Source organism: Scatophagus argus, chromosome 9 (assembly GCF_020382885.2).
Source record: "Scatophagus argus isolate fScaArg1 chromosome 9, fScaArg1.pri, whole genome shotgun sequence".
Lineage (NCBI taxonomy): Eukaryota > Metazoa > Chordata > Actinopteri > Scatophagidae > Scatophagus > Scatophagus argus.
In genome coordinates, this window is record NC_058501.1 from 893427 (window position 1) to 919392 (window position 25966).

General features: G+C 41.8%; 2 protein-coding genes and 1 non-coding gene across 4 annotated transcripts; 2 read left to right on the forward strand and 1 right to left on the reverse strand.

The window, feature by feature from the left end:
- Positions 1-6177: 6177 nt before the first annotated feature.
- LOC124064670 lies at positions 6178-9330 on the forward strand. Its single transcript, XM_046399319.1, has 2 exons — positions 6178-6310; positions 7630-9330. Exons 1-2 carry the CDS (start codon positions 6292-6294, stop codon positions 9123-9125), a joined length of 1515 nt encoding a protein of 504 aa, XP_046255275.1. The 5' UTR covers positions 6178-6291; the 3' UTR covers positions 9126-9330.
- Positions 9331-11076: 1746 nt separating this feature from the next.
- Positions 11077-23412, forward strand: LOC124064671 (alpha-N-acetylgalactosaminidase-like). Of its 2 annotated transcripts, none has more exons than XM_046399321.1 (9): positions 11077-11233; positions 13871-14024; positions 15038-15178; positions 16229-16440; positions 16545-16639; positions 16913-17074; positions 17514-17711; positions 17995-18135; positions 22979-23412. In XM_046399321.1, exons 2-9 carry the CDS (start codon positions 13873-13875, stop codon positions 23183-23185), a joined length of 1308 nt encoding a protein of 435 aa, XP_046255277.1. In that variant the 5' UTR covers positions 11077-11233; positions 13871-13872; the 3' UTR covers positions 23186-23412. The 2 variants fall into 2 exon arrangements, with proteins under 2 accessions (XP_046255277.1, XP_046255276.1); XM_046399320.1 differs by having other exon boundaries at positions 11086-11225.
- A 1857-nt stretch (positions 23413-25269) lies between these two features.
- On the reverse strand, positions 25270-25343 carry trnat-agu. The gene has a single exon. It is a non-coding gene; the product is annotated as a tRNA-Thr (tRNA).
- Between the last annotated feature and the right edge of the window lie 623 nt (positions 25344-25966).

Genomic DNA, 25966 nt, shown 5'->3' on the forward strand with positions numbered 1-25966 from the left:
AATTGAAAATTAATCTTTGAACGATGATTTTCTCCATCCATTTGCTAAGGTGTGAAGTTAACGCTATTGGTCTGTAATTTCTTGCATTTGCTTGGTCTTTATCTGGTTTAGTGAAAGGGAGCACCAAGGCTTTCCTCCAGCTACTAGGCATTTTACCATCTCTCCAAATCTTAGTGAACAGATTTAGTATACTTCATCAGGTAATTGTTTAACATAGTATAATCTATCTTGGCCTGGAGCTATGTGTCTGCTTCCCTCCAAAGCCTTTTTGAGAGTTATCTCCATTTCTAGAGGTGATTCATCATTGTCTTTTCTAGTAACACTAACATTTTCCTTTAAAATTTCTTCTTTGCGTTTCTTGTGATTTTCATCTAAATGATTTCCACTATGTACGCTTGCAAATGTTTTGCCCAGTAGATCAGCTTTTTTTTTGTTTGTAATTGCTAGATTTTCTCCATCGAACAGGACTGGAATTTTAACAGATTTCCTTTTCCCACTCATCTTCTTAACCACTGACCATACTTCATTAAGTTTTATTTCTCTACGCATGGAGGAGCAGAACTGTCTCCAAGCTGTCTTTTTGGATAATTTTATTGTTTTACAAGCAATAGCTCTCTTTCTTTGATAATCCAATCAATTGTCTTCACTATAATGTTTTCTTAAAACTCTCAGTGCAGAATTTCTTTCTTTGATTGCAGTACTACAGTTATTGTTCCACCGTGGTACAGTTTTCTTTTTAACCGCTAACTGTGCTCTTAGGAATGCTTGATGTTGCTGCAGCGTTCAGGATTAAAGAAGTTAGATCTGTTTCACAGCTATCAATATCTTCCTTCATTTGAAATCCTTCTGCAGTCTCTTTACAATTTGTTCTAAATTTCTCCCAGTCGGCTTTAGAGAAACACCATCTTTCAACACCATATCCTTCTTGCGCACACAACTCAAAGTTAATTGACATTAATATTGGAAAGTGGTCACTTCCCATGTCGGTATCTGTCATTACTTCCCATTTACACTGGGTACTCAAGTTTGGGGTGTTTCTCAGCTCAGACAGTACCTTTTTAATGACCGGTCTGTGCTCTCTATGAGATTAGAATCCTGCCATTATCTGAAACCAAAAGAAAATGTTTTGCAACCTTGAAAGTCAGTGTTTGAAAATTTAAAACCTGAAATAAGGTCAAAATAAGCTTTGAAACTTTGAAAAGTATTTTGGAACTCTGAAAAAAGTTTGAATCTCTGCAAGCATAATTTTGTACTTGAATTTTTATTTTTCATAAGTGCAACATGCATATTACAGTTTCAGCCTCACATTTTCAGAAATTCAGACAGACAGACAATTCAGGGTTGACAGTATTTCTGGGATGTTTAATAGCAGGAGTACTCTTTGGAACAGCCTCCATAATGCTGATGGCCCTGTTAGTGAGAGGTCTCTGCCTAATGTGGTTTCATCAGCCTCACCTTACTCTTCATAAATAAGCAACAACAGCAAATGGTGGCTACTCCAGTCGGAAGGCTCACCCTCCCTGCTTTGAGATTCATTACTATTGCACCTTGGAGTCTGGTCAGGTCAGGCTGTTGATTCTAATAAACCTAGATTAGGTCTTGCTATTATCCTTTTGCCTTCAGGAAGCTCCGTAGATACATGACACTTACCTTTGTGTTGCTCATACTGCTAATTGGACTCCTGCTTGGACTAGGGATTAAAATTACTCTTGAAAAACAACTCTTTTTTTTATGAAACTTTTTACACAACTCAATCTTTGGTGTTAACAGTGGACATCCTGACTGGGCTGATTGGTGCTCTTCTGGGTGTGATGTCAGTGCACCTGTGGGATTGAGCAGGAGGGCTGTCTTTTTGCATTTCTGTCCCTACAGCTGTGATCCTACATATATTCAAGATGTAAACAACCAACACATCAATTGTCACAGTCTCACTGAGTGGTGTCTCGATGCAGATGGACAAATTGGACTAATAACAGGCCTTGCTACAACCTCCGGGGTCTTCTGGGGCTTGTTGTTATGTCAGCACTAAAATAGCTTTGGTGTTGTGCAGTGCTGGTACTTGGAGTAGTGTTTGGGGGCAGGGGGCTGCCGTGGCCTAGAGGTTGGAGAATCGGCTTGTGATCGGAAGGTCACAGGTTCGATTCCCCCACCGGACGGGCAGGAAAAAATTTGAGTGTGGTGGAGTGATAATGTCCCCACCCCTCCATTAGCATCTGTGCCCTTGAGCAAGGCACTTAAGGCACTGTGTTTCAATCAGTGATGGGTTAGATGCAGAGAAGTAATTTCCCAGCTTCGGATTAATAAATTAAATTAAATTGTAGCTGGCAATGAGGATTTGCTGTCATTCATTAATATTGTCATACTTTTGGCTTTGCCATTAGCCCATGGGAGCCGCAATGTTAAGGGCTGCTGGACTTCTAGCGGCTTCTCTGGGATCTGCAGGACTACAGAGTTATGCTGGCTATTCCATTAACAATAAGAAAGGCAATTCATCAAATGGGCATGATTAATTCAATTCAATTCAATGCAATTAAACTTTATTGATCCCCGAGGGGTGGAGATTAGTTTGTCTCAGCATCACAGGGAAAAAAAGGCAAAAACAGTATAGAACAGTATACAAATAGACAGATAAAAAGTCCCTTGACACACACTCGTCACTCAGGTGCACAGATCTGGAGGCTCCATGTATATTGTAGATAGCCTCAGGCAGAAAGGACTTGCTGTAGCTCCCTTAAGCATCTGGGCTACAGTAGATGGCTGTGGCTGCTCCTCATGCTGTCCAGTGTACTATGAAGGGGGTGAGAGATATTGTTCATTATTGTTCTGATCTTTTCTAGTATTGTCTCTCACCACCTCCTCCAATGGAGCCAGCCTGGTCCCCACAACTGACTCAGCCTTTTTAATGAGCTTGTTGATTCAGTTTGAATCCTTCACATTTATTCCAGCACACTACTGTGAAGAAGATGGAGCAGGACGCTCCAGATGTTGAAGGATCTGAGTGGTCATTAGACATCCCCCCTTTTTGTAGAGTACTTCAGTGTTTGTGGACCACTGCAGCTTGCAGTTGAGGTTAACACCGAGGTACTTGTATGATGTTACCTGCTCCACATCGGTTCCCGAGATGGAGATCGGCAATGGCGATGTCTTCGTATGCATGGCTGAAATTGACCACCATCTCCGTAGTCTTGTCGATATTCAGCTGTAGGTGGTTCTCCCCACACCACCTCACAAAGTTGTCCACCAGTTTTCTGTACTCCTCTTCCTGTCCCCTCTCCACACACCCCACTATAGCTGTGTCATCTGTGTATTTTTGTAGACACGACTTGAATCAGTACTTAAAATCCACAGTGTAGGTGATGAAGAGGAAGAGCAAAGTTCCCTGGGGGGACCCAATGTTGTTTGTCAGACGGTCAGACACACAGCTCTGTAACCTCACAAACTATGGTCTGCCTGTTAGATAGTCGGTAATCCAGGCGATGAGGCGTGTGTCCACATCTATTCTCTCCAGCTCTTCCCTCAGCAGCCGAGGCTGGATGGTGTAAAGGCGCATGAAAAGTCAAAGAAAATGGTGCGGACAGTGGTGCTGGATCGGTCCAGGAAGGTGTAGGCCCTCTGCAGCAGGTATATAAATGCATCGTCCACCCCTACTTGGGGCTGGTATGCAAACTGCAGTGGGTCCTGGGCTGCACCCACCTGTGACCTCAAGTGTGCCAGAACCAACCTCTCCATGACCTTCATGATGTGGGAGGTCAGGGCTTTGGACCTGTAGTCATTCAATGCTGTAGGATGTACTTTCTTTAGCAAGTTGTCATGTTTTCACAAAAGAATTTACTTCTCCCAAAATATCAAACTTTTGTATGTATGCAAATTCAGTGGAAGAAAATGTCAAAATGTATATGTCAGAATGTAGTTGATAATTAATATCTCCTTTAGTTTATCCCTGTGACTGTCAAAGAAATGTTAACTATATCATGGTAAATGATTATGTCGTCATAATTTCAAAGAAGTGTACATTTTTGAGATGTGCATTATTTAGGAATATTTCTTCTTCTAAATACAATCACACTGAATTGAGAGGATATGCTAAATAAAATATTTTAGGACTACAAAGGGCAATGCAAATTAATTGTTAAAGGAGAGCCACATCTGAAAAACTTACAATACTGAAGTTTAAAAACTCAGTTGGGTAAACATTTTTTTCTCATCTATACAGTCATCAGCTTTACATTTTGCGATATAAATGGAATGCAAAATCCACAGGCAATCAACCTGACCAAGACACTAAGGTAGACAAGACAGACAAGACAAGACAAGACAACAAATTTGTCAATTTGTCAATTGTCAAAAGACAAAAATTTCAACTCTCACATCGACTAAGGAAAAACTCCCAGAAAAACCTTTAACAGGAAAAAATGGGAGAAACCTCAGGGTGAGCAACAGAGGAGGGATCCCTCACCCAGGACGGGCAGACGTGCAATGGATGTTGTACAGGCAGGAAAGCAGTTAACACCATGAGATATGGGATAGATGGGGAATGTTCAGTCAGGGGAGAGCTGATGGAGGCAGCTCCTGGTGGGCAGGCTGGGCCGTGAACAGCGAAAGCAGGAGCAGCAAGTTGGTTGATGAGCAGGGACAGCAGGGAGGGTAACAGATAAAGACGGAACAGCAAATGTGCAGAAGGAGAGGAGAGGAGAGGAGAAAAGAGGAGAGGAGAGTAGATGGCTCCTTGTATCCTGATGAGCCCCCCAGCAGTCTAAACCCATGACAGCATAGCTATAAAATGGTTCAGTTACCTGAGCCAGCCCTAAATATAAGCTCTATCATAGAGGAATGTTTTTAGCCTGGACTTAAAAGTGGAGAGAGTGTCTGCCTCTCTGACCCATGGAGAGAGTTGGTTCCACAGTAGTGGAGCACGGTAGCTGAAGGCTCTACCTCCCAGTCTGTTTTTAGAGATACTGGGAACCACTAGCAGACTGCGTTCTGTTAGTGAAGTGTTCTACTGGGGCAATAAGGAACAATCAGGTCCTTGAGATAGGATGGAGCTTTGTTATTGAGAACCTTATAAGTCAATAGAAGGATTTTGAAGTCTATCCTATATCCTACAGGAAGCCAATGGAGTGAGGCTAAAACAGCTGAGATATGCGCTGTCTTATTAACTCCTGTCAGTACACTTGCTGCAGAATTCTGGACCAACTGAAGACTCTTCAGAGAGTTTTTAGAACATCCTGACAAAAGAGAATTACAGTAGTCCAGCCTAGAAGTGATGAATGCATGGACCAACTTCTCAGCATCACTCTGAGAAAGGATGTTCCTTATTTTAATTATGCTACGAAGGTGAAAGAAGACAGTCCTAGTGATATGTTTTATATGGGAATTGAACCACAGGACCTGGTCGAAAATTCCTCACTGCTTTAATAGAGTTATAAAGTGCAAAAGAAAAGTCTTTTTTCTTTTTTATTTTGCTTCAGTATATGAGTGATGTACTTCCACACTGACAGATTTTAACTGTTTTTAATCTTTTCTTTAAAAAATATTTTTAACATTCCTTCATTGAATTTTCACCAAATCTAGCGAAAGCTGCTACAAATATATGAGGATATATCTGTATATGAGAATATGAGTCCCAAACAACAAAATGATTGTACTAACAGGAATATGTCCCTCATTTGTTTTACTGAATATTTTGTGTTTTCACATGCTGGAAAATTTATGTACAAATGAATTGTGTCAGTTTACAAACAATTCTAATTACTGACAAAAACCATTAGTATTAAACACACTGTGCAATTGCAAAAAATTTAGATGCCATATGGACATATATTTTCCTAATATAAGCATGATCTTCTATCAGTGCATTACTAGATCCTTTTGTAAGTTCTATCCAAAATAAATAGAACTGTGCAGACCATAGCTATTTCAAATTTTCAATACCATTATATGAAAAAATTACTCAGTATTTTCTGCTTACAACCAGTTTTGAGAGAAGCTCATGTAAGAAGGATGATGTAGATGAGGGAGAATGAAGATACAGATAACAGGTACTGTGGTACAGGAATGCTGCCTTGCATGTGGCACTGAACGCCAGAGATCCTGAAGGATAGGACCTACTGGAGAAATGTTACACAAAGGACATACCGGTAGTGGGCGTGTCCTGTATGTCACATAGACAGGGAAAAAGACACGCTATCAGCTATATTTTACAATTCACTGGGTGCTGTCCACTCACTGAGGAAAGAGTTCTGCACAAAGCCTGACACAACTCCTGGGAAGAAGGAGTCATCTCGCAGAGGCATGGCACGGAGTAAACTGGGTAAAGATATTTTAGACTTTCCAGATCTGCATTTCAGTCCATCTCTGTGTTAATGTAAAATGAAAACTGCCATGTATTTCTGCCTACATTACTTGTGTAAGCTCATTAAAACAAAGCACTGGAAGCATAATCACTGTACTTCCAGTTCTTTCATTTCATACATGCTAATTTTTCCTAACTTTGGACAGTTAAAAATTAGTATGAAAAATATTGAAACATTTACTTTGTCTATTGTTCCTTTTACAGTTAAACATCATAAAATCTTAAAATCACATGGTGTTTGTGAACAATAGGAATAGCAGCATGGTGCTGGTAAAACCTGATCAACCGGTCTGTGGAGAGTCTCTCACTGCAGGCTTGTTACACATGACAAAACATGATGACTTTACTTACTTACATACTTTACAGTCATTCAACGGGTAATTTGAAAAGAAGAAACAGAAATTGTACTGTTCAATACAAAGATTTCAACTATACAAAGTGAATTGTTTACAAGAAATGTTCATTAAAGAAATAAATCAAGAAAATCAACTGATTCAGAGCAAAAGAACTCACATACATCAATATTTAAGTATAATCAGGGGTTGAATTGTGGGGTGGGGGGATGTCCAATGACCAAAATGAATACTGTATTAAAAATGCTGCAGTGAAACAACTTGCCAGTGATCACAGAGGTACTTGGCACTTGCCGTACATGGTTGAGTTTTCTGATAACAATAACAACACAACATTTTTTTTTCAATAGAATTTGTAAAATCTACCTATGTATAAATGAATGTGATAGTGTTATGATTTTTGCATCTAATTGAACAAGAACAAGAAAGTAGTGACATATATATACGCCTATGTGGGGTTAACCATAACAGAAGGATTAAACAAGCTTTGTGACCATACCAGTATAGACTTCTGAGTTTGCAAGGTACAAATGGATGGCCAATTAAGTCTGTGCTGTCTATGCTTTATTGTACAAAGTGACATAGATTTCACAGTTTACAGGGGCAGTGAATGCACAATGAATTCCCTGTGTGTGTCACACTCTGACACATACAGCAGAGAAGACAGAAGCAGGGCAGTCATATATGTCACCAAAATGTAGAAGCTTAGAAGTAGAAGGTTTACCTCTTAAAGTTGCACCTTGCTGTAAAACACACCAGCTTAGTCCGAGATTTTAAGACTGGAAAAACAGCATTCCTACATTGGCATTATCTGTTCAAATCTTAGATCTTAAAAAAAGGAAACCAAAGAAAGCTGCAAGTACAGAAACCCCTCGAGCATCCCATTAAACATTAAACAGTTTTGTTCTTGTTCTCATATTTCAGGAGCTAGGAGCCCTTCAATGGAGGCAGCTCTAGGGTTTGCACTGGGAGCAGTGGCAGGCTGCATACTGGGAGCCACGGAAGACCCAGTGGACAAGACTGTGTCAATGATGACTGGGGCCGGTCCACTGAAACCAGTGATGCAGGAAGTCAAGACAGTTGGTGCTCTGGCGATGGGGACCCTTATTGGAGCCACAGCACTGACCACGGCGATGACGTCTGTAGTAGCTGGTGTGATTCTGGCATCAGTGGTAGCTTCAGTGTTCATGGCTGCGAGGAGCTGTGGTGCCTCCCACGCAAGCTCTCTTGGCTTTTGGGCATCAGCAGGACTTGCTGGGACATTTGGGACCACTGTCAGTGGAGCCACACTCGGAGTCGCTATTGAATGGATTGTGAAGAATTATGGCATGATGGGCCTTCTGTGGGTGCTGACCATTTTCACAGTGCTTAAACCACTTCTGCACTCTGTATTCAAGTCTCTCTGGAAAAAACGAGAGGCCTGTTGTAGTCTGGGATCAATAGACTGGGCCAGGGAGAGGAAACAGATGGAGAATACAGAGCAGCAGTGGAGACAGAGTATGGCTGTGCAGATGGAGCACAGGATCCTACTGCTGGAACAGGGAAACAGCACCAGTGGGTTGGAGTCCAGGACAACATGGGTCACCGAACAAAGGCGGAGAGAGGAGATAGAGAGGAAGAGGATGGAGAGTAAAGAGGCAGAGATCGAACAAAGAACCACACAAGACTGGATCAACAGTGTGGTGGTCAAATATATGGATTTCTTGGCTTTCTCAGGGATACCAATGACAGCAGTTGCTTTAGTAACATCAGGGTTTGGGATGTTTGGCTATGGAGGACATCAGTCTGTGTTTATTGTACTTCTGGTTTTGGTTGCAGTCATAGCCTATTTGCTTCTGAAATCGTCTGACTTTAAATTCTGGATGTTGATTGGATGTATGGGAATGCTTGCAACTTTCGTCATCGCCATGCTCACCCTACATGCCGGGCAGGTTGTTGTAACAACTTCCATGAAGAAAGGAACAGCAAATCATAGTCAGTCCAGAGAAATCATCAGTGCTCGTGCAATCCACCATTCCTCTCTGGAAGCTTTGAATGCAGCCTTCTTTGTGGCCAAATTGTGTGAGCTGGGTTTGGGAGCTACAGTGGGGGGCCCACTTGTGAGGCGAGCAGTTGGAGAAGTGAAAGTCATCATGGGCGCAGCTTTAGTGGCTCTGGGTTTATTGGCTGGGGTAGAGGTTTTATCCCCAGCACTGGGAAAAGGGGGAAGAGCTGGGGCACTGCTGGGGGTGGTGGGAGCAGCAGGGGTGTCTGTGGGTGCAGCTGCAGCTTTGGCTGGAATGTGGTCCTCATGGCCAGGCACTTTGGGAACAATAACAGGGTTGGTCATAGGAGCACTAGGGATGGGAAAATGGCATATTGTCAACATTGGACTGCAGTTACCTGTAGCCTATGTCTTTGCTATGACCAATCCATTTTAACACAACACATTATAAGATCCCTTAGGTGTGCTTTGACAATGTTGTCAAAGCATATTCTATATTCTTCTTTGAGTCTATAAAGCCTATGTGCAGACCCATATAAAACCAACAGTGAATGTATCTACTAACGTGTGCTGTGTGTGTATTAAATCCTGATATATCCATTTCTTGTGCCATAGTGCTCAATTAAAAACAACAAACCATACTGTTGTTCCTTTATTACCATGAACACACCCATTGGGAAAACTACCCTGTTCCACTAAATATTCAATGGTGTACCAAACATGGATTAATTTACCACTGAAATTAGAGAGCAGAGAAGCAGAGAAGCAGAGAATCACAGACAAGGTAAAGTAGTCACTCAGCATTGGTAGATGGATTAACACAATGTTGCTTTTGGGTCTTATAATGAGTATTTTCACAATAAGAGAAATAGATCAGACTGATTCTGATCACTTGGGATTGCTACATCTATCACCACTGCCTTCTTCTGTTTGTTGACCACCACAATGTCCGGCTGGTTCACCATCACCATTTTGTCAGTCTGTAGAATCTTAGCTCAGTCTCAACCACCTTGAGAGGGTTGTCCAGATGTATTCTCTGCCAGCCATTTGATCATGGCATTCCATGTCTGCTGTTATGTGCTGAATTGTCGCAGGGGCATCTTCGCACAGCCTGCACCTAAAGTCTTATCTGATGTGTTAGACCCCAGCCTCTATTGATCTTGTACTGTGTGCCTGTTCTTGTGCTGCCATGATTAGTGCTTCTGTGCTGTCCTTCAATCTAGCCTACTCCAGCCATTGTTAGGATTACTCACGCCAGTTCCAAGGGACTTGCATCAATAATACATTGTTATCAATTTACTGCTTGCTGCTGTACGTTGGTGCTTGGAAGTACCAAGAGGTACTGGTTCTCCATTGTTTGGGTGGCAATATCTCATTGAGGCGCCAACAGCGTATAATCTATTTGGCCTATGTGACCTTGTCATGCATAACAGTGCGTGACACTGATATCTGTATATATATGACTACTATCGAAAGCCACTGAGAATTGATGTTATGTGATGTTTCATTCTCCCATTCTCCCATAAGTTCTTCCAGTAAGGTACTTTGTGACTTAGCTGGGGTAATCAACCAGGGGGTTGCAAGGTATCCAGCTTTGTCATTATCTTCATTCTCAGGTCAGCTGCCCTGGTGCTCAGGGACTCTGTGTCTGTTATCTCGGTTTTCGAAGCATCCATATTTACCCGAACCTCTGCATGTGTCCCTTCTCTCTGGGATTGCTTGTATAGTTGCATTCCAGCAAATCCCTACTTTCAGCTCTTGTCCATAAATGCCTTGTTCAAGTAGCCCATTTCTTATCGGGATGGTTATCCCTAATATTTTGCATAATATGCTTTAGTATGCTGCACTGTTTTGTATTTTAACATGTCTGCGACCAGTGACTCACTGTATTGCAGTCTATCTGTGTAAATTGATCGAACTGAAAATGTTTATCTTTCAAACCAAAATCCTCTGCTTCCTCTGCTCAAATTTCATATTAGAAGATTAAAAAGCCACATTTCAAATGAAAAGGTAAGATAGACTTTTTTTAGGAGAATTTAGGAGAATGCCTGTGTAGTGAATGTAACTACAGCAAGTCTGAGAAAATGGAAATGCGTCACTGAAAAAGTTGTTTCAAACGCAGTTCTCAGTTGAGTTTGAAGTTTTCTGTTTAATTAGAGCAGATACATTGTTAAACAAATTGATTGTTTCTTGAAAATATGGCCATTATGGTCATTCTACAATCATTACTCATACAAAGATTCCCTCAGAAAACATAAGTCAGTAAATTAACACTATGTCAACAAAACATCATACTGACTGCAAAATCATGTTCGATGATAAAAACAACAAAATGAGCACATAAGCGTGAGTGTGTAAGTATGCCACTCTTCTGCATGTTTCCTGTTTCATCACATGACACAGAGCAGTCACCTGACATCAGTTTACCTTAACAGGAAGTTAGATAAAAATCCAGGAAAAAGACGAGGCAGTAAGTGCAACCACAACACTGACGCCAACACTCTTTAGATGAGCATTTTGCAAGTGGAAGCTTCAGGTAAACAGGTAGGACTTTGTAATTTTTGTCGAGCTGGTTTGTCACTAACGTCTAGAAAAAAACTTTGCATAGACATTACTCACAGTTTTACTGCTCTGTGTGTGTGCGTGTCAGCAAATTGGAACTCAGCTGCTCGAGTGTTCTTTGTCTTCCTCTTTACTTCTAGCCAAGGTATAAAATTACACATGATTCTAGCTGTAATGAGGAGACAAAGCATATTAGCATAGGGTTTGTTCATGTGACACACATTATTCAAGGAGTTGCTAATAAAATAATTTGTTTTGGTCTATCTAAAGAGCTGAGGGGTATTCCATCAAGGTGGATGAAAGAAAATTCTTTCTTACAAAATTTAGCTCTGTTCCATTACTGTGACGTATAAGAGTCCCTTCTCAGTAACCAAAGTAACTTATGCTGCTGTACTAGTCTACTTCCTGAAAGGCTTACTATCAAACTTACTTTAGCTGTGTGTCAAAAAATGTTTCATGGACATAAACAGAATCCCAAAAGACAGTTCTGTCACTGTGTTATCATGCCACCATGTCCATTTGAAAAGTTCTGACCTTTTTCTCAGAAGCTTGTATTCACGTATTAAAAAATATCAATAATATTAATAATAATTCATGCAAGCTGATGATGTCTGTATATAGATTGGGCATCCTGTGAGAGAGAAAATGTGTCACAAAGTAGCTGATTATGAAGTTGAATAGTTACCTTCTTCCTGGCTGACATGGGCCTACTTGTTGTTCCTGTCATGACATTCTGCAAGGCGGCATGTGTAATGGAGTTGAAAGAGATTATTACCCTGGCTGACCTGTTTTTTGGTTCTTTCACTGGGATAGCCAGCGAGTTTAAGTAAGCATGAACGACACCTAGTGGTTGACTGTGGTGTGTTTGCTGTCTCGGGTTGATGTGTGTTACCATCGTACTCACTCTACACCACACCACTCTATGACAAGTACCTCAGCTGTCGCTGCTCTGACTGCATGCAGGTATTGTGTGTCCTCAACCATCATTTCCACATTACACATTAAAAGTGGCCGGACAACTAATCTTGTTGTCAGTCATTTAACACAATGCAAGCAGCAACTGCTATGGTTACACGTAATTTGTAGAATGTAGGCAGATGCAAAAGCTTTTACATTTGGTCTTACACCTAGATTCAACCTCAGAGAGGTTTCACACATCTCGCTGAATTATACTGTTGATACATTAAAAGTTGATGTTAAAGCAAACCAGGCTTTTTCACTTAAACACAGATTCCACCAGACACCTTGATGGAACATCTTAGCTAGAACCTGTTTCAGAAAGTTGACTAATCCTGAAAACAAAAACTGTAAGTTTTTGGTTCTAGAACAACTTATCAGAATTAGTTCTATCAAGTTAAGTGCATGCATTGGGAATGAAAAATAATGAGTGAAAATAATTCATCATGGCAATGCGGATGAACATTGTGATCCACTGGACCTAGAAATATGAAGGCATGCTAATGCAGACCTCCAGATCCTGACCTTCTGGGTAAGACACCCTGGAAGGTGAACTTTGGCAAGTGGTCATGATGGCCTTACTTTTGAACCAGTGTAACCATGTCATCTCAACAGCTGCTGAAAGGGAGTAGCCATTTTCAAACATTTGAACAGTAACTTTGACCTAAGTCACAGTCCTTACTTGCTGGACAAGCAATAAGCACTTTTGAGTTTATAACTCATTTTGGATCCACAAAAGACCTGGATTTACAAGGCAAGACACACCTACAATTCACCAGCCGAGTGACTGTCAAGGAAAAACAATGTCTGGGCAAAGATTGGATTTATTGTTGTGTGAGCTGCTTATTGCTAAGTTAATGGATCACCGAGTCCAGTTCATTGCAAAATACTGTGAAGTATTAGCGACTGCTGCTTATTTCTAGTCTGATTTTTTTTTTTTTTTTTTTTTTGTAAAATGCATGAAGTTTAAATCATTTCATTTAATTACATTACATTAATGCTCTTACTTTTGTTGATAAGAATAAGTGGAATAACACCAGATGAGGTGCCCATAATCAGGAATTAATGGACGATGCAGAGGCCATTATGGACACTTTCATTGGGCGGTGTCTCTACTTAGATTTGTGTCTGTATTGAATGCTGGCTTACACGCAGATTCCTCAGATTCTCTAGATTGTTTGATGACATATGAATGGTAGATGGTTAAATCTTAAATTTCTTGTAACTGTACATTGAGAAACAGTCTTAAACTATTTGTCCATGCAGTTTTGCACTTGGTGGTGAACCTCGCCCCATTCTTGTAGAGCACGACTGAACCTGTCAAGGATATTCCTTTATTACCCAATCATGATTCTGTCACCTGGTACTTATGAACCTGTTGATGTTGATGAGGTGAAACATTAAATATATTATCATTGTACTACAAATTATCACTTAAGGTTTTCATTGATGTTTTCCATAGCAACCAATTTTTTTGGAATCATGGCTAAGTTGTGAGTTTATATGCAACGTTGCACTAGCAACTGAGGGGTAAAACTGAAAGCAGCTGCTGTGTCAGTGGCTACAGTCATGAAAGCATTTAAAATGTCATTTGATGGGTAAGCACTGAAATATATATATATATTATAATAAAATATATAATATGCACATTTCTTCTTTTAGAAATGGGGCCTTTAGTAACCAAGCTGATTGCCCTGATCTCACTGACTGCAGCCCTAGACAACGGGTTGCTGAAGACTCCACCTATGGGATGGATGGCCTGGGAACGCTTCCGCTGTGATATTGACTGCAAAGATGACCCAGAGAACTGCATCAGGCAAGATCAATTGGGATATTTTTCTGGTTTAGCTTGCCATGGATATTTTGATCAAAGATACCTGAAAGGTTAATCAATCAAAGCAGTAACAAAGAGATTACAGTCAGACATGTTGGGGGACAGGAAAAAGATGGGACTGATACTTTGTTAAAGTAGGAAACAGCTCAGTGACGTCTTTCTGTTTCTGCAGTATAAACCTGAGTTGTGACTGGGGCTGTTGGGCTCGAACAGTAAATTGTGATTTTTGTCAAACCTTATGCTAAAGTGCTTGAAGAGTGAGTGCTCGACACCCATGCCAGCCTTACACTGCAATGACTGATCAAGACAAAGTTTTGACATAAAAGAACAGACAGTTTTGAAAGTGAATAATAGTAATAATATAGTAGTGCATAAACTAAACTTTTTCTTAAATGTTTACTTCCACAATACCAGAAAGAAGGGTTGAATTTTTACATGATATATTAGGTTTAGCAACATAATAGTCATCCAACAGCCAATACACAATCCTCTAAATATGTTTTAATCTGCACTTAGATTTAGATAATAACTGGATGTCTTATGGATTTTTGGAGAATTCCTTTCTGGAAATATTGGCATGAAGCATGAAATTAGTCAGATTCATGAACGCTGATTTATAGCCATACAACACACGTATTTATTATGTTGCTGTAGTCGTATCTGTAGGTAAAAACTCATTACATTCATCACGGTTGAGCAGGGATGGACAGAAAGAAACCAGTGACCCATAGCTGCTTTTGTCTTCTGCGGAGATAATATGGGCATGTGTCCATATAGCAGAGTGCATTCAAGAGTTTTGGCGGAGACATAAATGCATTATAAATGGCCACAAGGTGGTGCTATTGACATAAAGATAATCAAGCCTGCTTTGACAAATAACTTAATGTTCCACTATATTTGTTTGAAATCTATTTTTTCAAAGAGCAAATAATGAAGATAGTGTTACAGAAATGACATATTTTAACTTTTGTCTCTTCTGTCCATTTTGTCTTCAGGGAGGAGCTGTTCAGGGACATGGCTGACCGGTTGGCTGAGGACGGCTGGAAGGAACTGGGCTATGAGTATGTAATCATAGATGACTGCTGGATGTCCATGCTGAGAGATAAACAAGGCAAGCTGCAGCCTGAACCCTCCAGGTTAGTCTACTTCCCTCACTGCTCATTCGAAATGTCTGTGTTCTGTTAACACTCATTACTGTGCAGTTATTTATCTTTAGGTCAAAGTCAGTTCAGTTATTCTGATGACCTCCTGAAATATGCTTTTAAAAATTCAGATCAGAACAGAACAGAATCTGTAAAGTTGAGTTGGCTGTAGTTCAGCCGCCAATTTCCATTGATGGGCAGATCTAACAGTTGCCAGTCATTGGTCTAAAAAATAATAAAATATTTTCTTCTGATTTTCTCAGAACTTCCTCCTAATTCTTTATTAAGTGTGTATTAGGATCAGGTGAACCAAAGAATGTTTAATTTATATAAATGGTAATAAGATATCTAAAGATCCTTTATCCATTAATCCATGATCCATTAATCTAACAAGCACAAAAGATAAATTCACTTTTCCAGGTTGGAAACTCTTGTGTTACTTGTTAATTGTTTTGTTAGCTGAACTGTTTGAGCACGTTTTTCAGAAGGGATTCTTCCTTATTGGAGTTCTGGAGTTATTGTTTGTTGTTTTTTGTTTTTGTTTTTGTTTTTTTCTAAATATGAGAGTTAACAGATAGATAACAGAAGCACTTGTATGTCAATAATTTAATTTAATTTATTTTTATTTTTATTTATATAGCACCTTATACAATCAAAATTGTCTCTAGGTGCTTTACAGAGACCCACAGCCTGAACCCCCGAGCAAGCAGACAGTGGCAAGGAAAAACTCCCTTTTAACAGGGAGAAACCTTGAGCAGGACCCGACTCACAAGGGAGAACTATCCTGCTGATAGTCGGTTGGGTGAAGGGGGAGAAGAAGAAGTAGACAGGACAGAAAGGATGAAAGAGAGAGAGAGAGAGAGAGAGAAACATACATGCAATAAACATCATAAATTACAAGGACAATAGTGTAACCATGTATGGAGACATGTGAATGTATGCAAAAAAACAAAAAAACAAAATACATGTATGCTGACTGACCTAAACTCTGGGGTCATGTTTTATTGCTCCTTAAAGTAACATTTTGTCCTTGCCTTTCTTCAGATTCCCAGGGGGCATTGCGAAACTGGCGAGGTATGTTCATGACCGTGGACTAAAGCTGGGCATCTATGCAGACATGGGCACTTCTACATGTATGGGATTCCCTGGCACCACACTGGATAAAATCGAGATTGATGCTCAGACCTTTGCTAGCTGGGGGGTAGACTATCTGAAGTTTGATGGCTGTTCCTCAAATCCTGTAGAACAAATGTTGGGTAAGGGATTCTGCTAACTTATTGAAAAAACAAACACTCACTTTAGCACAACAAGCCACAAGAGATGTTGGACCACCCATTATGTGTTTTCTTGTGTCGCACAGGTTATCCACTGATGTCCAAAGCTTTGAATGCTACAGGCAGACCTATGGTCTACTCATGTAGTTGGCCTGTTTATATGGGAGGACTTCCACCTCTTGTGAGTGTCAACACTGCATCACTGTCAAAATAAGTTGTTGGGTGTTTGGGATTTGGATAGAAATCTACCAGTCTTGTAAAACAAGAACGTGAATGCAGTGACACCACTAAAACAAAAAAACTTTTTGAAACAAGTTTATTTATTTATACTGAAAACTTTTTTTTTTGTTGTTAATTCTAGTACTGACCAGACCAGAAATGTAGCTCTATATGAATGGCAGTGTTGTGATATTTTTATTAGCACTATTTAAGTCTGTTTCCCTGTACCTACCAGGTAAACTACTCTCTGCTGGGGGATATTTGCCACATGTGGAGGAATTACGATGATATCCAGGACTCATGGGACAGTGTTCAAGGCATCATTGAGTGGTTCTCCGACAACCAGGACGTTTTGCAGCCAGTTGCAGGACCGGGACGATGGAATGACCCTGACATGGTAAGATGGATTTGTCATCAGTGACAAATTGCTAAATAATAATTCCACATTATCAATACCTTAAGACATGACACAACTGGTTACCTTATTTCAAACCAGAGTAGTTTTCTTTCCCGAATTTTTTTGTGTTTGGTTTGTTTGGGTTCCATAGTAATGTGGTTACATTTGAAAATTCATAATCAGCTGTTTAGGCCTTCTCTCCACTCTAACTTGTTGTGTGTCATAGCTAAAGATGGTGCTTTCAGAAGTTCTGGATGAGTCTCAAAAGATAGTAAACTACAATTACTGTCACAGATGATTATGTGCTGGGTGGTATTGTTAAAGAACCTCATGTTGTCTTCCTTCTCAGCTCTTCTGTGCCTTACTGTGTATTTATTGCAGACAACTCATTTCTTTGATGTTTCATAATGCCTCATATACCTCTGATACCTCTCCCTAGCTCATCATTGGAAACTTTGGTCTCAGTGTGGACCAGGCCCGCTCTCAAATGGCTCTGTGGGCTATACTGGCTGCACCGCTCATTATGTCTAATGACCTTCGAAACCTGGACAACAACGCTAGGGCCATCCTGCAAAACAAAGTGGCCATTGCCATCAACCAGGACCCCCTGGGTTTCCAGGGAAGACGCCTGTTAAAGGTCATTATCAATACTAAGAATATGCACTTAGAATACTTAGTTTATCTACAGTGAACAAACAATGCCAGGAAATAATGTACACAGCAATACAGCAATGTAAACAATGTTGAATGAACCAGAGAGGGGGAGTGAATTTTTGGCTATTGGAGTAATTGTTTGACACCTTGAAAATGAAGGAATTTGTGTTTAAAGAGTGGGATCTTATTTTGCTTTGTTTACTTTGTGTGTGTGTGTGTGTGTGTGTGTGTGTGTGTGTGTCTGTGTGTTTGGACACATTGTTCAGGAGAAGAGTCATATTGAGGTTTACTGGAGGCCTTTGTCTAATTCAGCCAGCGCCCTTGTGTTCCTAAGTCAAAGGCAAGATATGCCCTACCTCTACCACACCTCTCTGGCTAAACTCAACTATACTGCTGACAACTACGAGGTTTGTACAGCCTATATGTCTTACCCTGTGTATTCACCATTGTACTTAAATTATTAGTTGATAAACTGATGTTTAAACTTACGTTGGTTCACAAAAATGAATGAACAATTTTTGTTTCACACTCCAATATTTTTGGGAAGACAGAATTGTCTCGCCAGTATTTTATGTATTCATTCGCAGCAACTTCGGAGTACAGTCATAAATCGTTTAGGCTTGCTTTTAATGTGATGCTCTCCTTCTGACCTGGTTCAACAGCACCTTGACATCCCAACAGCATCATGCATTGTAAAGTAGTGTAATGTATTGTAATGTGTTCAGCAGCAGATATGACCGCTTCACTTGAGCACACCTTGTGAGAATTCTAGCTAGTTGTTTTTTGTTTTTTTTTTAATACTCTTGACAGAGTTTACTGGATAACAATGTAAACAACCTGTGCTTATGTCACAGTGTCAGTGGTGAGTTTATCAGAATGAGAATACTTTATTGATCCCTGGTGGAAATTGGGTTTGTTACAGTTGCACCAACCAAGATTAGAAACCCTCTATTATTATGGGAAATGTCCGTTACCTCTCCAATAAGACCGACGAGCTTACAGCACTGATCCGGCTGCAGAGGGAGTACAGGGAGTGCAGCCTTATGTGTTTTACTGAGACCTGGCTGAATGGACTGATACCGGACTCCGTGGTTTCTCTGGACAGATTTAAACTTGACTGTAGAGTGGTGGACAGTGGTAAGCGGAAAGGTAGGGCTGGTAGTGTTTACTTTATTTCCTTTCCTTTGTTTACCTCCCCCACTCGGACGCTCTGATCACTTTCTTGTTCAGGTGTTCCCTGAATACACACCCAGGGTGAGAAGAGAGCCTGCACAGAAGAAGTCTGTGAAAGTGTGGACTGATGAGGCCAGTGAGAGACTGACCACAAAGCACAGACTGGGAGACGCTTTACAACTCTCATGGTGATGACATCAATGGCCTGACCAACTGCATCACAGACTATATCAACTTCTGCTTGGAGAACACTTTACTAACCCAGAGAGTACCCCTGAGCTTAAAGCCCTGTTGAACCAGAAGAAGAGGGCTTTCTTGTCTGAGTGGAGCAGAAGAGATTTCAGTGTGAACTCAAGTACACAATAAGGCGGGCCAAGAACAGCTACAGGAAGAAGCTGGAGGAGTGGCTGGAGCAGAACAACACAAGAGAGGTGTGCAGGGGCCTGAAGACCATCTGAGGACATGGACAGAGTGGAGCCAGAGGGACAGCTGAAGGCAACCAGTGCTGGACAAGTGAATTAAACCTGTTTTTCAACAGATTTAATTCCAACCCCATCCGCTCTGCCTCCCCATCTTCAACCTGAGCCTCAATCTGAAGAGGGTCCCTGTCCTGTGAAAGACCTCCTGTGTGGTTCCAGTTCCTAAGACTGCACACCCCAAGGAGCCAAACCACTACAGGTCTGTCGCCTTGACCTCCCACCTGACCCATGGAGAGGCTCATCCTCAGCCACCTTCACTCTGTGTTGAGCACAGCGATGGACACGCTGCAGTTTGCCTACAGGCCAAACATCGGGGTGGATGACGCTGATGACAGGTAGATATCATCTACCTGCTGCACCAGGCGCTGACTCACCTGGAGAATGCCGGGAGCGCTGTGAGAATCATGTTTTTTGACTTCTCAAGAACATTCAACACAATTCTGATGCTGCTGAGAGGGAAGCTGGAGAGAGCAGGTGTGGACGGACATTTGGCTGCTTGGATCATCAACTACCTCACCAACAGGCCACAGTATGTGAGACTGCGTAACTGTGTGTCTGAGGTGGTGGTCTGCAGCACGGGAGCCCCCCAGGGAACAGTACTCTCACCTTTCCTCTTCACCCTCTACACTTCGGACTTCACCTACAACACCAGCAGATGTCACGTCCAGAACTTCTCTGATGACTCAGTCATTGTTGGCTGTGTGTCTGAGGGGAATGAGACAGAGTACAGATCAGTCATTGTGGACTTTGTGGACTGGTGTGAGTGCAACCACCTGTGCTTAAACACCAGTAAAACAAAGGAGAAGGTGATTGTACACTACCACATACACCGGTGAACATCCAGGGCTCGGACACTGAGATGGTGGACACACATCACATAACACCGATGCCCTGTACAAGAAGTCGCCTCCACCTTCTGATGAGACTGAGGTCCTTTGGAGTGTGCAGGCCCCTCCTAAGGACTTTTTATGACTCTGTGGTAGCCTCTGTTATTCAGTATGCTGTGGTGTGTTGGGGACCGGGCAGGACGGACCGGGACAGGAAGAGACTGAACAAGCTGGTCAGGAGGGCCAGCTCTGTCCTGGGCTGCCCTCTGGACTCGGTGGAGGAGGTGGGTGAGAGGAAGACGTTAGCCAAGCTGACATCCATCATGGACAACACCTCTCACCCTCTGCATCAGACAGTGGAGGCTCTGAGCAGCTCCTTCAGCGCTGACTGCTACACCCTCAGTGGAGCTACCGCAGGTCTTTCATTCCCACTGCTGTTAGACTGTAATTCAATTGAATTGAATTCAGTTCAGTTCTCATTTCTTACCTTATGTGGATATGTATATAGCTGTATATTGTACAGTGTTTACTTGAAAACTGTTAATTTATTAACTCTTTATATTTTTGGAACTGTGAATTTCCCTGCTGTGGGGTCAGTTAAGTTCATCTTATCTTATCTTATCTTATCTAGAATATAAAATAAACATAAAATAAATCTAAAAAGTATATGTGCAAAACAGTGCAGCAAATACAGTGAAACTGCAGAACAAGTCTCTCGGTCTATTGATTGATTGATTGAGTCTCTGACACTCTGAGAGAGATGTTGTAAAGTCTGGCAGGAATTACCTCCTGTGGCACTTTGTGGAATCAGTCTGTTGCTGAAAGAACTCCTGTGCCTAACCAGGACATTGTGGAGTGGGTGGGAGACCCTGTCCAAGATAGCATGTAACTTAGACAGCATCCTCCTTTCTGACACCACTGTCATAGAGTCCAGCCCCACCCCCATGACATTTTCGAATCAACTTACTGAGTCTGTTGACATGCACTATCCATACTATTTATATTCTTCTACAATGTCCACAGCGGTCCCCTGCATGAAAACGGGTGTCACCGGAGCCTTGGTCCTCCTGAGGTCCACAGCAGTTCCTTGGTCTTTGTCACATTTAGTTACAGATGGTTTTGCTCACACCATGTGACAGAGTTGTCCACTATAGCCCTGTACTCAGTCTCATCACCCTTGCTGATACATCCCACTATGGCCAAGTGATCAGCCAACATCTGAAGATGGCAAGACCGTGTGCAGTAGTTAAAGTCTGTGGTGTAGAAGGTGAAGAAGATGGGACAATGGCAGTCTCCTGTGGGGCCCCAGTGTTGCTAACCACTCTGTCTGACACACTGTGTTGCAGGGACACGTACTGTGGTCTGCCAGTCAGATTTTTAACAATCCATGACATGAGGGGGGATCCACCAGCATTGCTGTTGGCTTCTCATCTAGTAGAGCTGGATGGATGGTGTTAAATGCACTGGAAAAGTCAAAAAACATGACCCTCACAGTGCTCACCGACTTCACCAGGTGGGCATAGACACAATTCAGCAAGTAGATGATGACATCCTCAACTCCTTGTCAGGGGTGGTATGTGAATTGGACGGGGTCCAGAAGTGGCCTAACCATAGGCCTTAGCTGCTTCAGAACAAGTCTTCATAATGTGAGAGGTCAGACTGTGTCTGAGCTCTCAATAACAAAGCTCTGAACAATGAGGTCCTATCTCAAGGACCTCATTGTTCCTTATTGCCCCAGTAGAACACTTCGCTCCCAGAATGCAGGTCTGCTAGTGGTTCCCAGTATCTCCCAGACTGGGAGGTAGAGCCTTCAGCTACCGTGCTCCACTACTGTGGAACCAACTCTCTCCATGGGTCAGAGAGGCAGACACTCTCTCCACTTTTAAGTCCAGGCTAAAAACATTCCTCTATGATAGAGCTTATATTTAGGGCTGGCTCAGGTAACTGAACCATTTTATAGCTATGCTGTCATGGGTTTAGACTGCTGGGGGGCTCATCAGGATACAAGGAGCCATCTACTCTCCTCTCCTCTCCTCTCCTCTCCTTCTACACATTTGCTGCTCCATCTTTATCTGTCATACTGCGTAGTCTGGCCTTGGTGTCTTGCACTGTCTCTGTGTCTTCACAGATTTCTCCACAGCTCCATCCACCAGCACCAATCTCCACCTGCATCACCTCCTTCCCTGTGCTTCTACCCTCCCTGCTGTCCCTGCTCATTAACCAACCTGCTGCTCCTGCTTTCCCTGTTCCTGTCCCAGTCTGCCCACCTTTCCTTAGTTGATGTGAGGGTCTAAGGGCAGAGCTCTTGGGTACAGGGATGATTGTGGCAGACTTCAGGCAGGATGGGGTTGAGGGCTTGTGTGAGGGAGTATTTAAAGATGGTAGTGAAGATCTGTGTGCATTTGTGAGGTCTTTATGAACCTTGCTTTGTGCACTGGGAAACAGTCATGCTGGAGTGGAATAGGGCCTTTTCCAAATGATTTCCACAAAGTTGGATGCATATCATTGTCCAAAATGTCTTGGAATGTTGAACTATTAAGATCTCTCTTCACAGGGAGTAAGGGGACTAGCTCAACCCCTGAAAAACAGCCCCATATTACACATGAATTCAATAATAAAGACATATGTCTGATTACTTTGTCTGTACAGTGGATGTGTTTCTGTGTGTGTACTGTTTATGTGCAGCCTATGCTTTCAAACACGATTTAATGAATCTAATTAGAGTTTGCTTGTCTTGATCAGTCTTTAATGTGTTCTTTTCTTGCTTTTAGGCCTATGACGTGTTTACTGGCTTGAAGGTGACAGGATTAAATATTACCACAGACATTACAATCTCCATCAACCCATCAGGTGTTGTCATGTGGTATGTCTACCCAACTCAACTGTCAAAACAGACCGACAAACTCCACTACCAACGCAAGGATGTCTCACAATTCATATTCCACAAAGCTAATTCTGGCCATCATACTGTATTGTGATGGAACTCATAATATTATGAGATATATGCAGAGCGCAAAAATGCTAAACTGTGATTTTGTAGAATAATTTTAAGTGCTGACAGGTGCAATGAAAGATATAACAACTCTATTTTCACTAATTGTTGAACAGGTGCTCTTATGTGCTTTTCGTTGTTATCATTTTTTAAATGTTATGTTGTGTGGAGGGGCCTTTTCCTTAAAATTAATAAAACATTTCCTTTTCCATGCCCCTGTCGACTTTGTTTGTGATGTTGGTCCCAGGAAAAAAGTAATTTAAATACTCCTGTCACTAGCTATGAGGTTGTGAACCTGAGCATCTGTTCATGTTTCATTTATTTATTTGTAGTGGGAAAGCAACACTTATTGAAGTACCTGAAAAAGAGTGAGGAGGAGAGTACAGCATTGAACTAGTTTTTTAGTAATTAAGTTAAAAACGGTTCATTTCTGTAGACGGTTTGATGAAGTCAAAATGGTGACACAATACATAAAACCATTAGTGGTGGCAAGTTCGACTCATTTTACTGAATTAGATCGTTCACTCTAGAACAGTAAATTGAACAAATCTTTTTTTTGAATCATTTCATTCATTTTTACAGCAGGTCCTGCTGTAGCCCTCTTGTGGGCGTTGTAAAAAAGGCCGTGGGTCACAAACACTAAATACTGAAGACATGATGGTTTGCTTCATCTGACAAAGTATAATACACAAAATGCCACAAGCAATTCAAACTATGTGAAAAGCTGGGAAAGCAAATACACACCACAATAAAGTGACTTGTGTCCTGCATCCTCCCTGCCATATTTGTTTAACAGCGTGACAGTGACTAGGTGACTGTCATGTAACAACTGAACGAGAGACTGATCCAAAAACGAACGTACTGTTCGAACTTCAGCATTGTTCACGAACGGTGAACGATGAACGAGAACGAGAACAAATTGCTTCTTACACAGCCTGCACTGCCTGTCACGTGACAGCTGGCAGAGGACAAGTGAATGTAAAACTCATGAAAATTAGTGAGACAATAAAAACAAAAAGTAACAATTAATAAGTTCCCCAAAATGTTTACATGGTGCATTTATTGTTTCCAAAACGTGACATTATTATCATCATCATTATTATTCTTCTTCTTATTATTATTATATTTTATTATTTTATTGCAGATTATAACAATCAATATGTTGGTATAATTTTCAAAATAAATAATAAATAAAGTTAAATAGCAAAAGTTAAATAAGAATAAAGTTAAATTAAACCAAACCAACAACAACAATATTGCACAATTAAAAGTAAAATAAGTATATTAAGGGCACGAAGGCAGCATTCAGAAAAAACAAGCTTGCAGACCCTGGAGGGGCTGAGCCTGTTCCATCTGTCTGTGATGATCTGCCCCGTCTTTGAGAAAATTCACAGATGTGGGCACAGATGTGGCCACAATACAGAGTCTTGTCTTCATCACCTCAGACAGAATTTTAAATACAGGCGAGCACATCTTCCACCAGAGATCCAGAGGATCTGATGTACGGGATAGGAGTGGCTCTGCCAGGTAGGCCCACATCTCCATCATGGCAGCAGTTGAGGTGCTTGATGTGGCAGAATCGGATGAAGTTGAAGCCCTGGTGTTTGCTACGCTCTCATCAAAATCTTCCCAAAACATGGCCTCTGCGCTGGCAGCCGCAGCAGGATCTTGACCCTCCTCCTCACTGTGACTGGGGTGATGTGCTGCAGCAGCTGTGATCCTCCATACAGCATCATCTGCTGCCTTGTTGTTCATGAAGGCTTGCTTTTAAGAATTAAGAATCACTTTATTGGCAGTATATATATTTTTACATACACACACTGAATTTGTCTTCTGCATTTAACCCAGTTGAACACACACATGCATCAAGCGCCCGGGGAGCATATTGGGGGGATTAAGTGCCTTGCTCAAGGGCATATCAGCCAGCTAATGGAGGGGGAGCATTTTTTTTTCGCATGAATCACTCCACCATTCCCAAATCTTTCCTGCCCGTCCGATGGGGGAATCGAACCAGCAACCCTCTGATCGCAAGCCGCTTCTCCAACCTCTAGGCCATGGTTGCCCCCTAAAAGGCTCTGCTGGGATTCGAACCCAGGATCTCCTGTTTACTAGACAGGCGCTTTAACCAACTAAGCCACAGCGCCTATTCGAACCTTGGGTCCAAACAAGTAGCATCAGCGAGCTTCTCCACCTTACTGAACCTCTTCTGCATCTCAGCCATCAGGCTATCCATCAGCTTTTCAAACGGGTTCATGGATTGATGGGTTTCTTTGATGGCGGGCAACAATCCTCTGAAGACCTTTTTCCATCAGGATAACTTTGGAGGCAGTCTCAAACCTACAGACAGAGTTCAATTATTCAAATGTTGTTCTCAAAAGCAGTTATAACAGTGTACTATTACAAATCAATCTCATGCTTGTTTGTTAACCCCTCCTTGAACCGCCACCTTAACGTGGTGGGGGGGTGGTAGGGTCTCCCAAGGCAAACAGGTTCTAGGTGACAGGTCAGACAAAGAGCAGTTCAGAAGCCCCTGATGAAAGACAAAACAACAAGGATGTGTACGTCGCCCGGATTGGCGTTACCGGGGCCTCACCCTGGAGCCAGGCCTGGGGTTGGGGCTCACAGGCGAGCGTCTGGTGGCCGGGTCACCGCCCATGGGACCCGGCCGGGTACAGCCCGAATAAGCGACGTGGGCCCGCTCTCTCGTAGGCCCACCACCTGCAAGAGGGTTCAGAAGGTGGTTTGGGCGACAGCTGTGTGAAGCTCT

Excerpts from the sequence above, each read along its gene's own strand:
- LOC124064671 (XM_046399320.1), top strand. The coding sequence starts at position 11,198 with ATGAGCATTTTGCAAGTGGAAGCTTCAG. Across the intron at positions 11,226-13,870 it reads TTTGCAAGTGGAAGCTTCAG|AAATGGGGCCTTTAGTAACC; the intron begins GTAAACAGGTAG and ends TTCTTCTTTTAG. Across the intron at positions 14,025-15,037 it reads GACCCAGAGAACTGCATCAG|GGAGGAGCTGTTCAGGGACA; the intron begins GCAAGATCAATT and ends TTTTGTCTTCAG.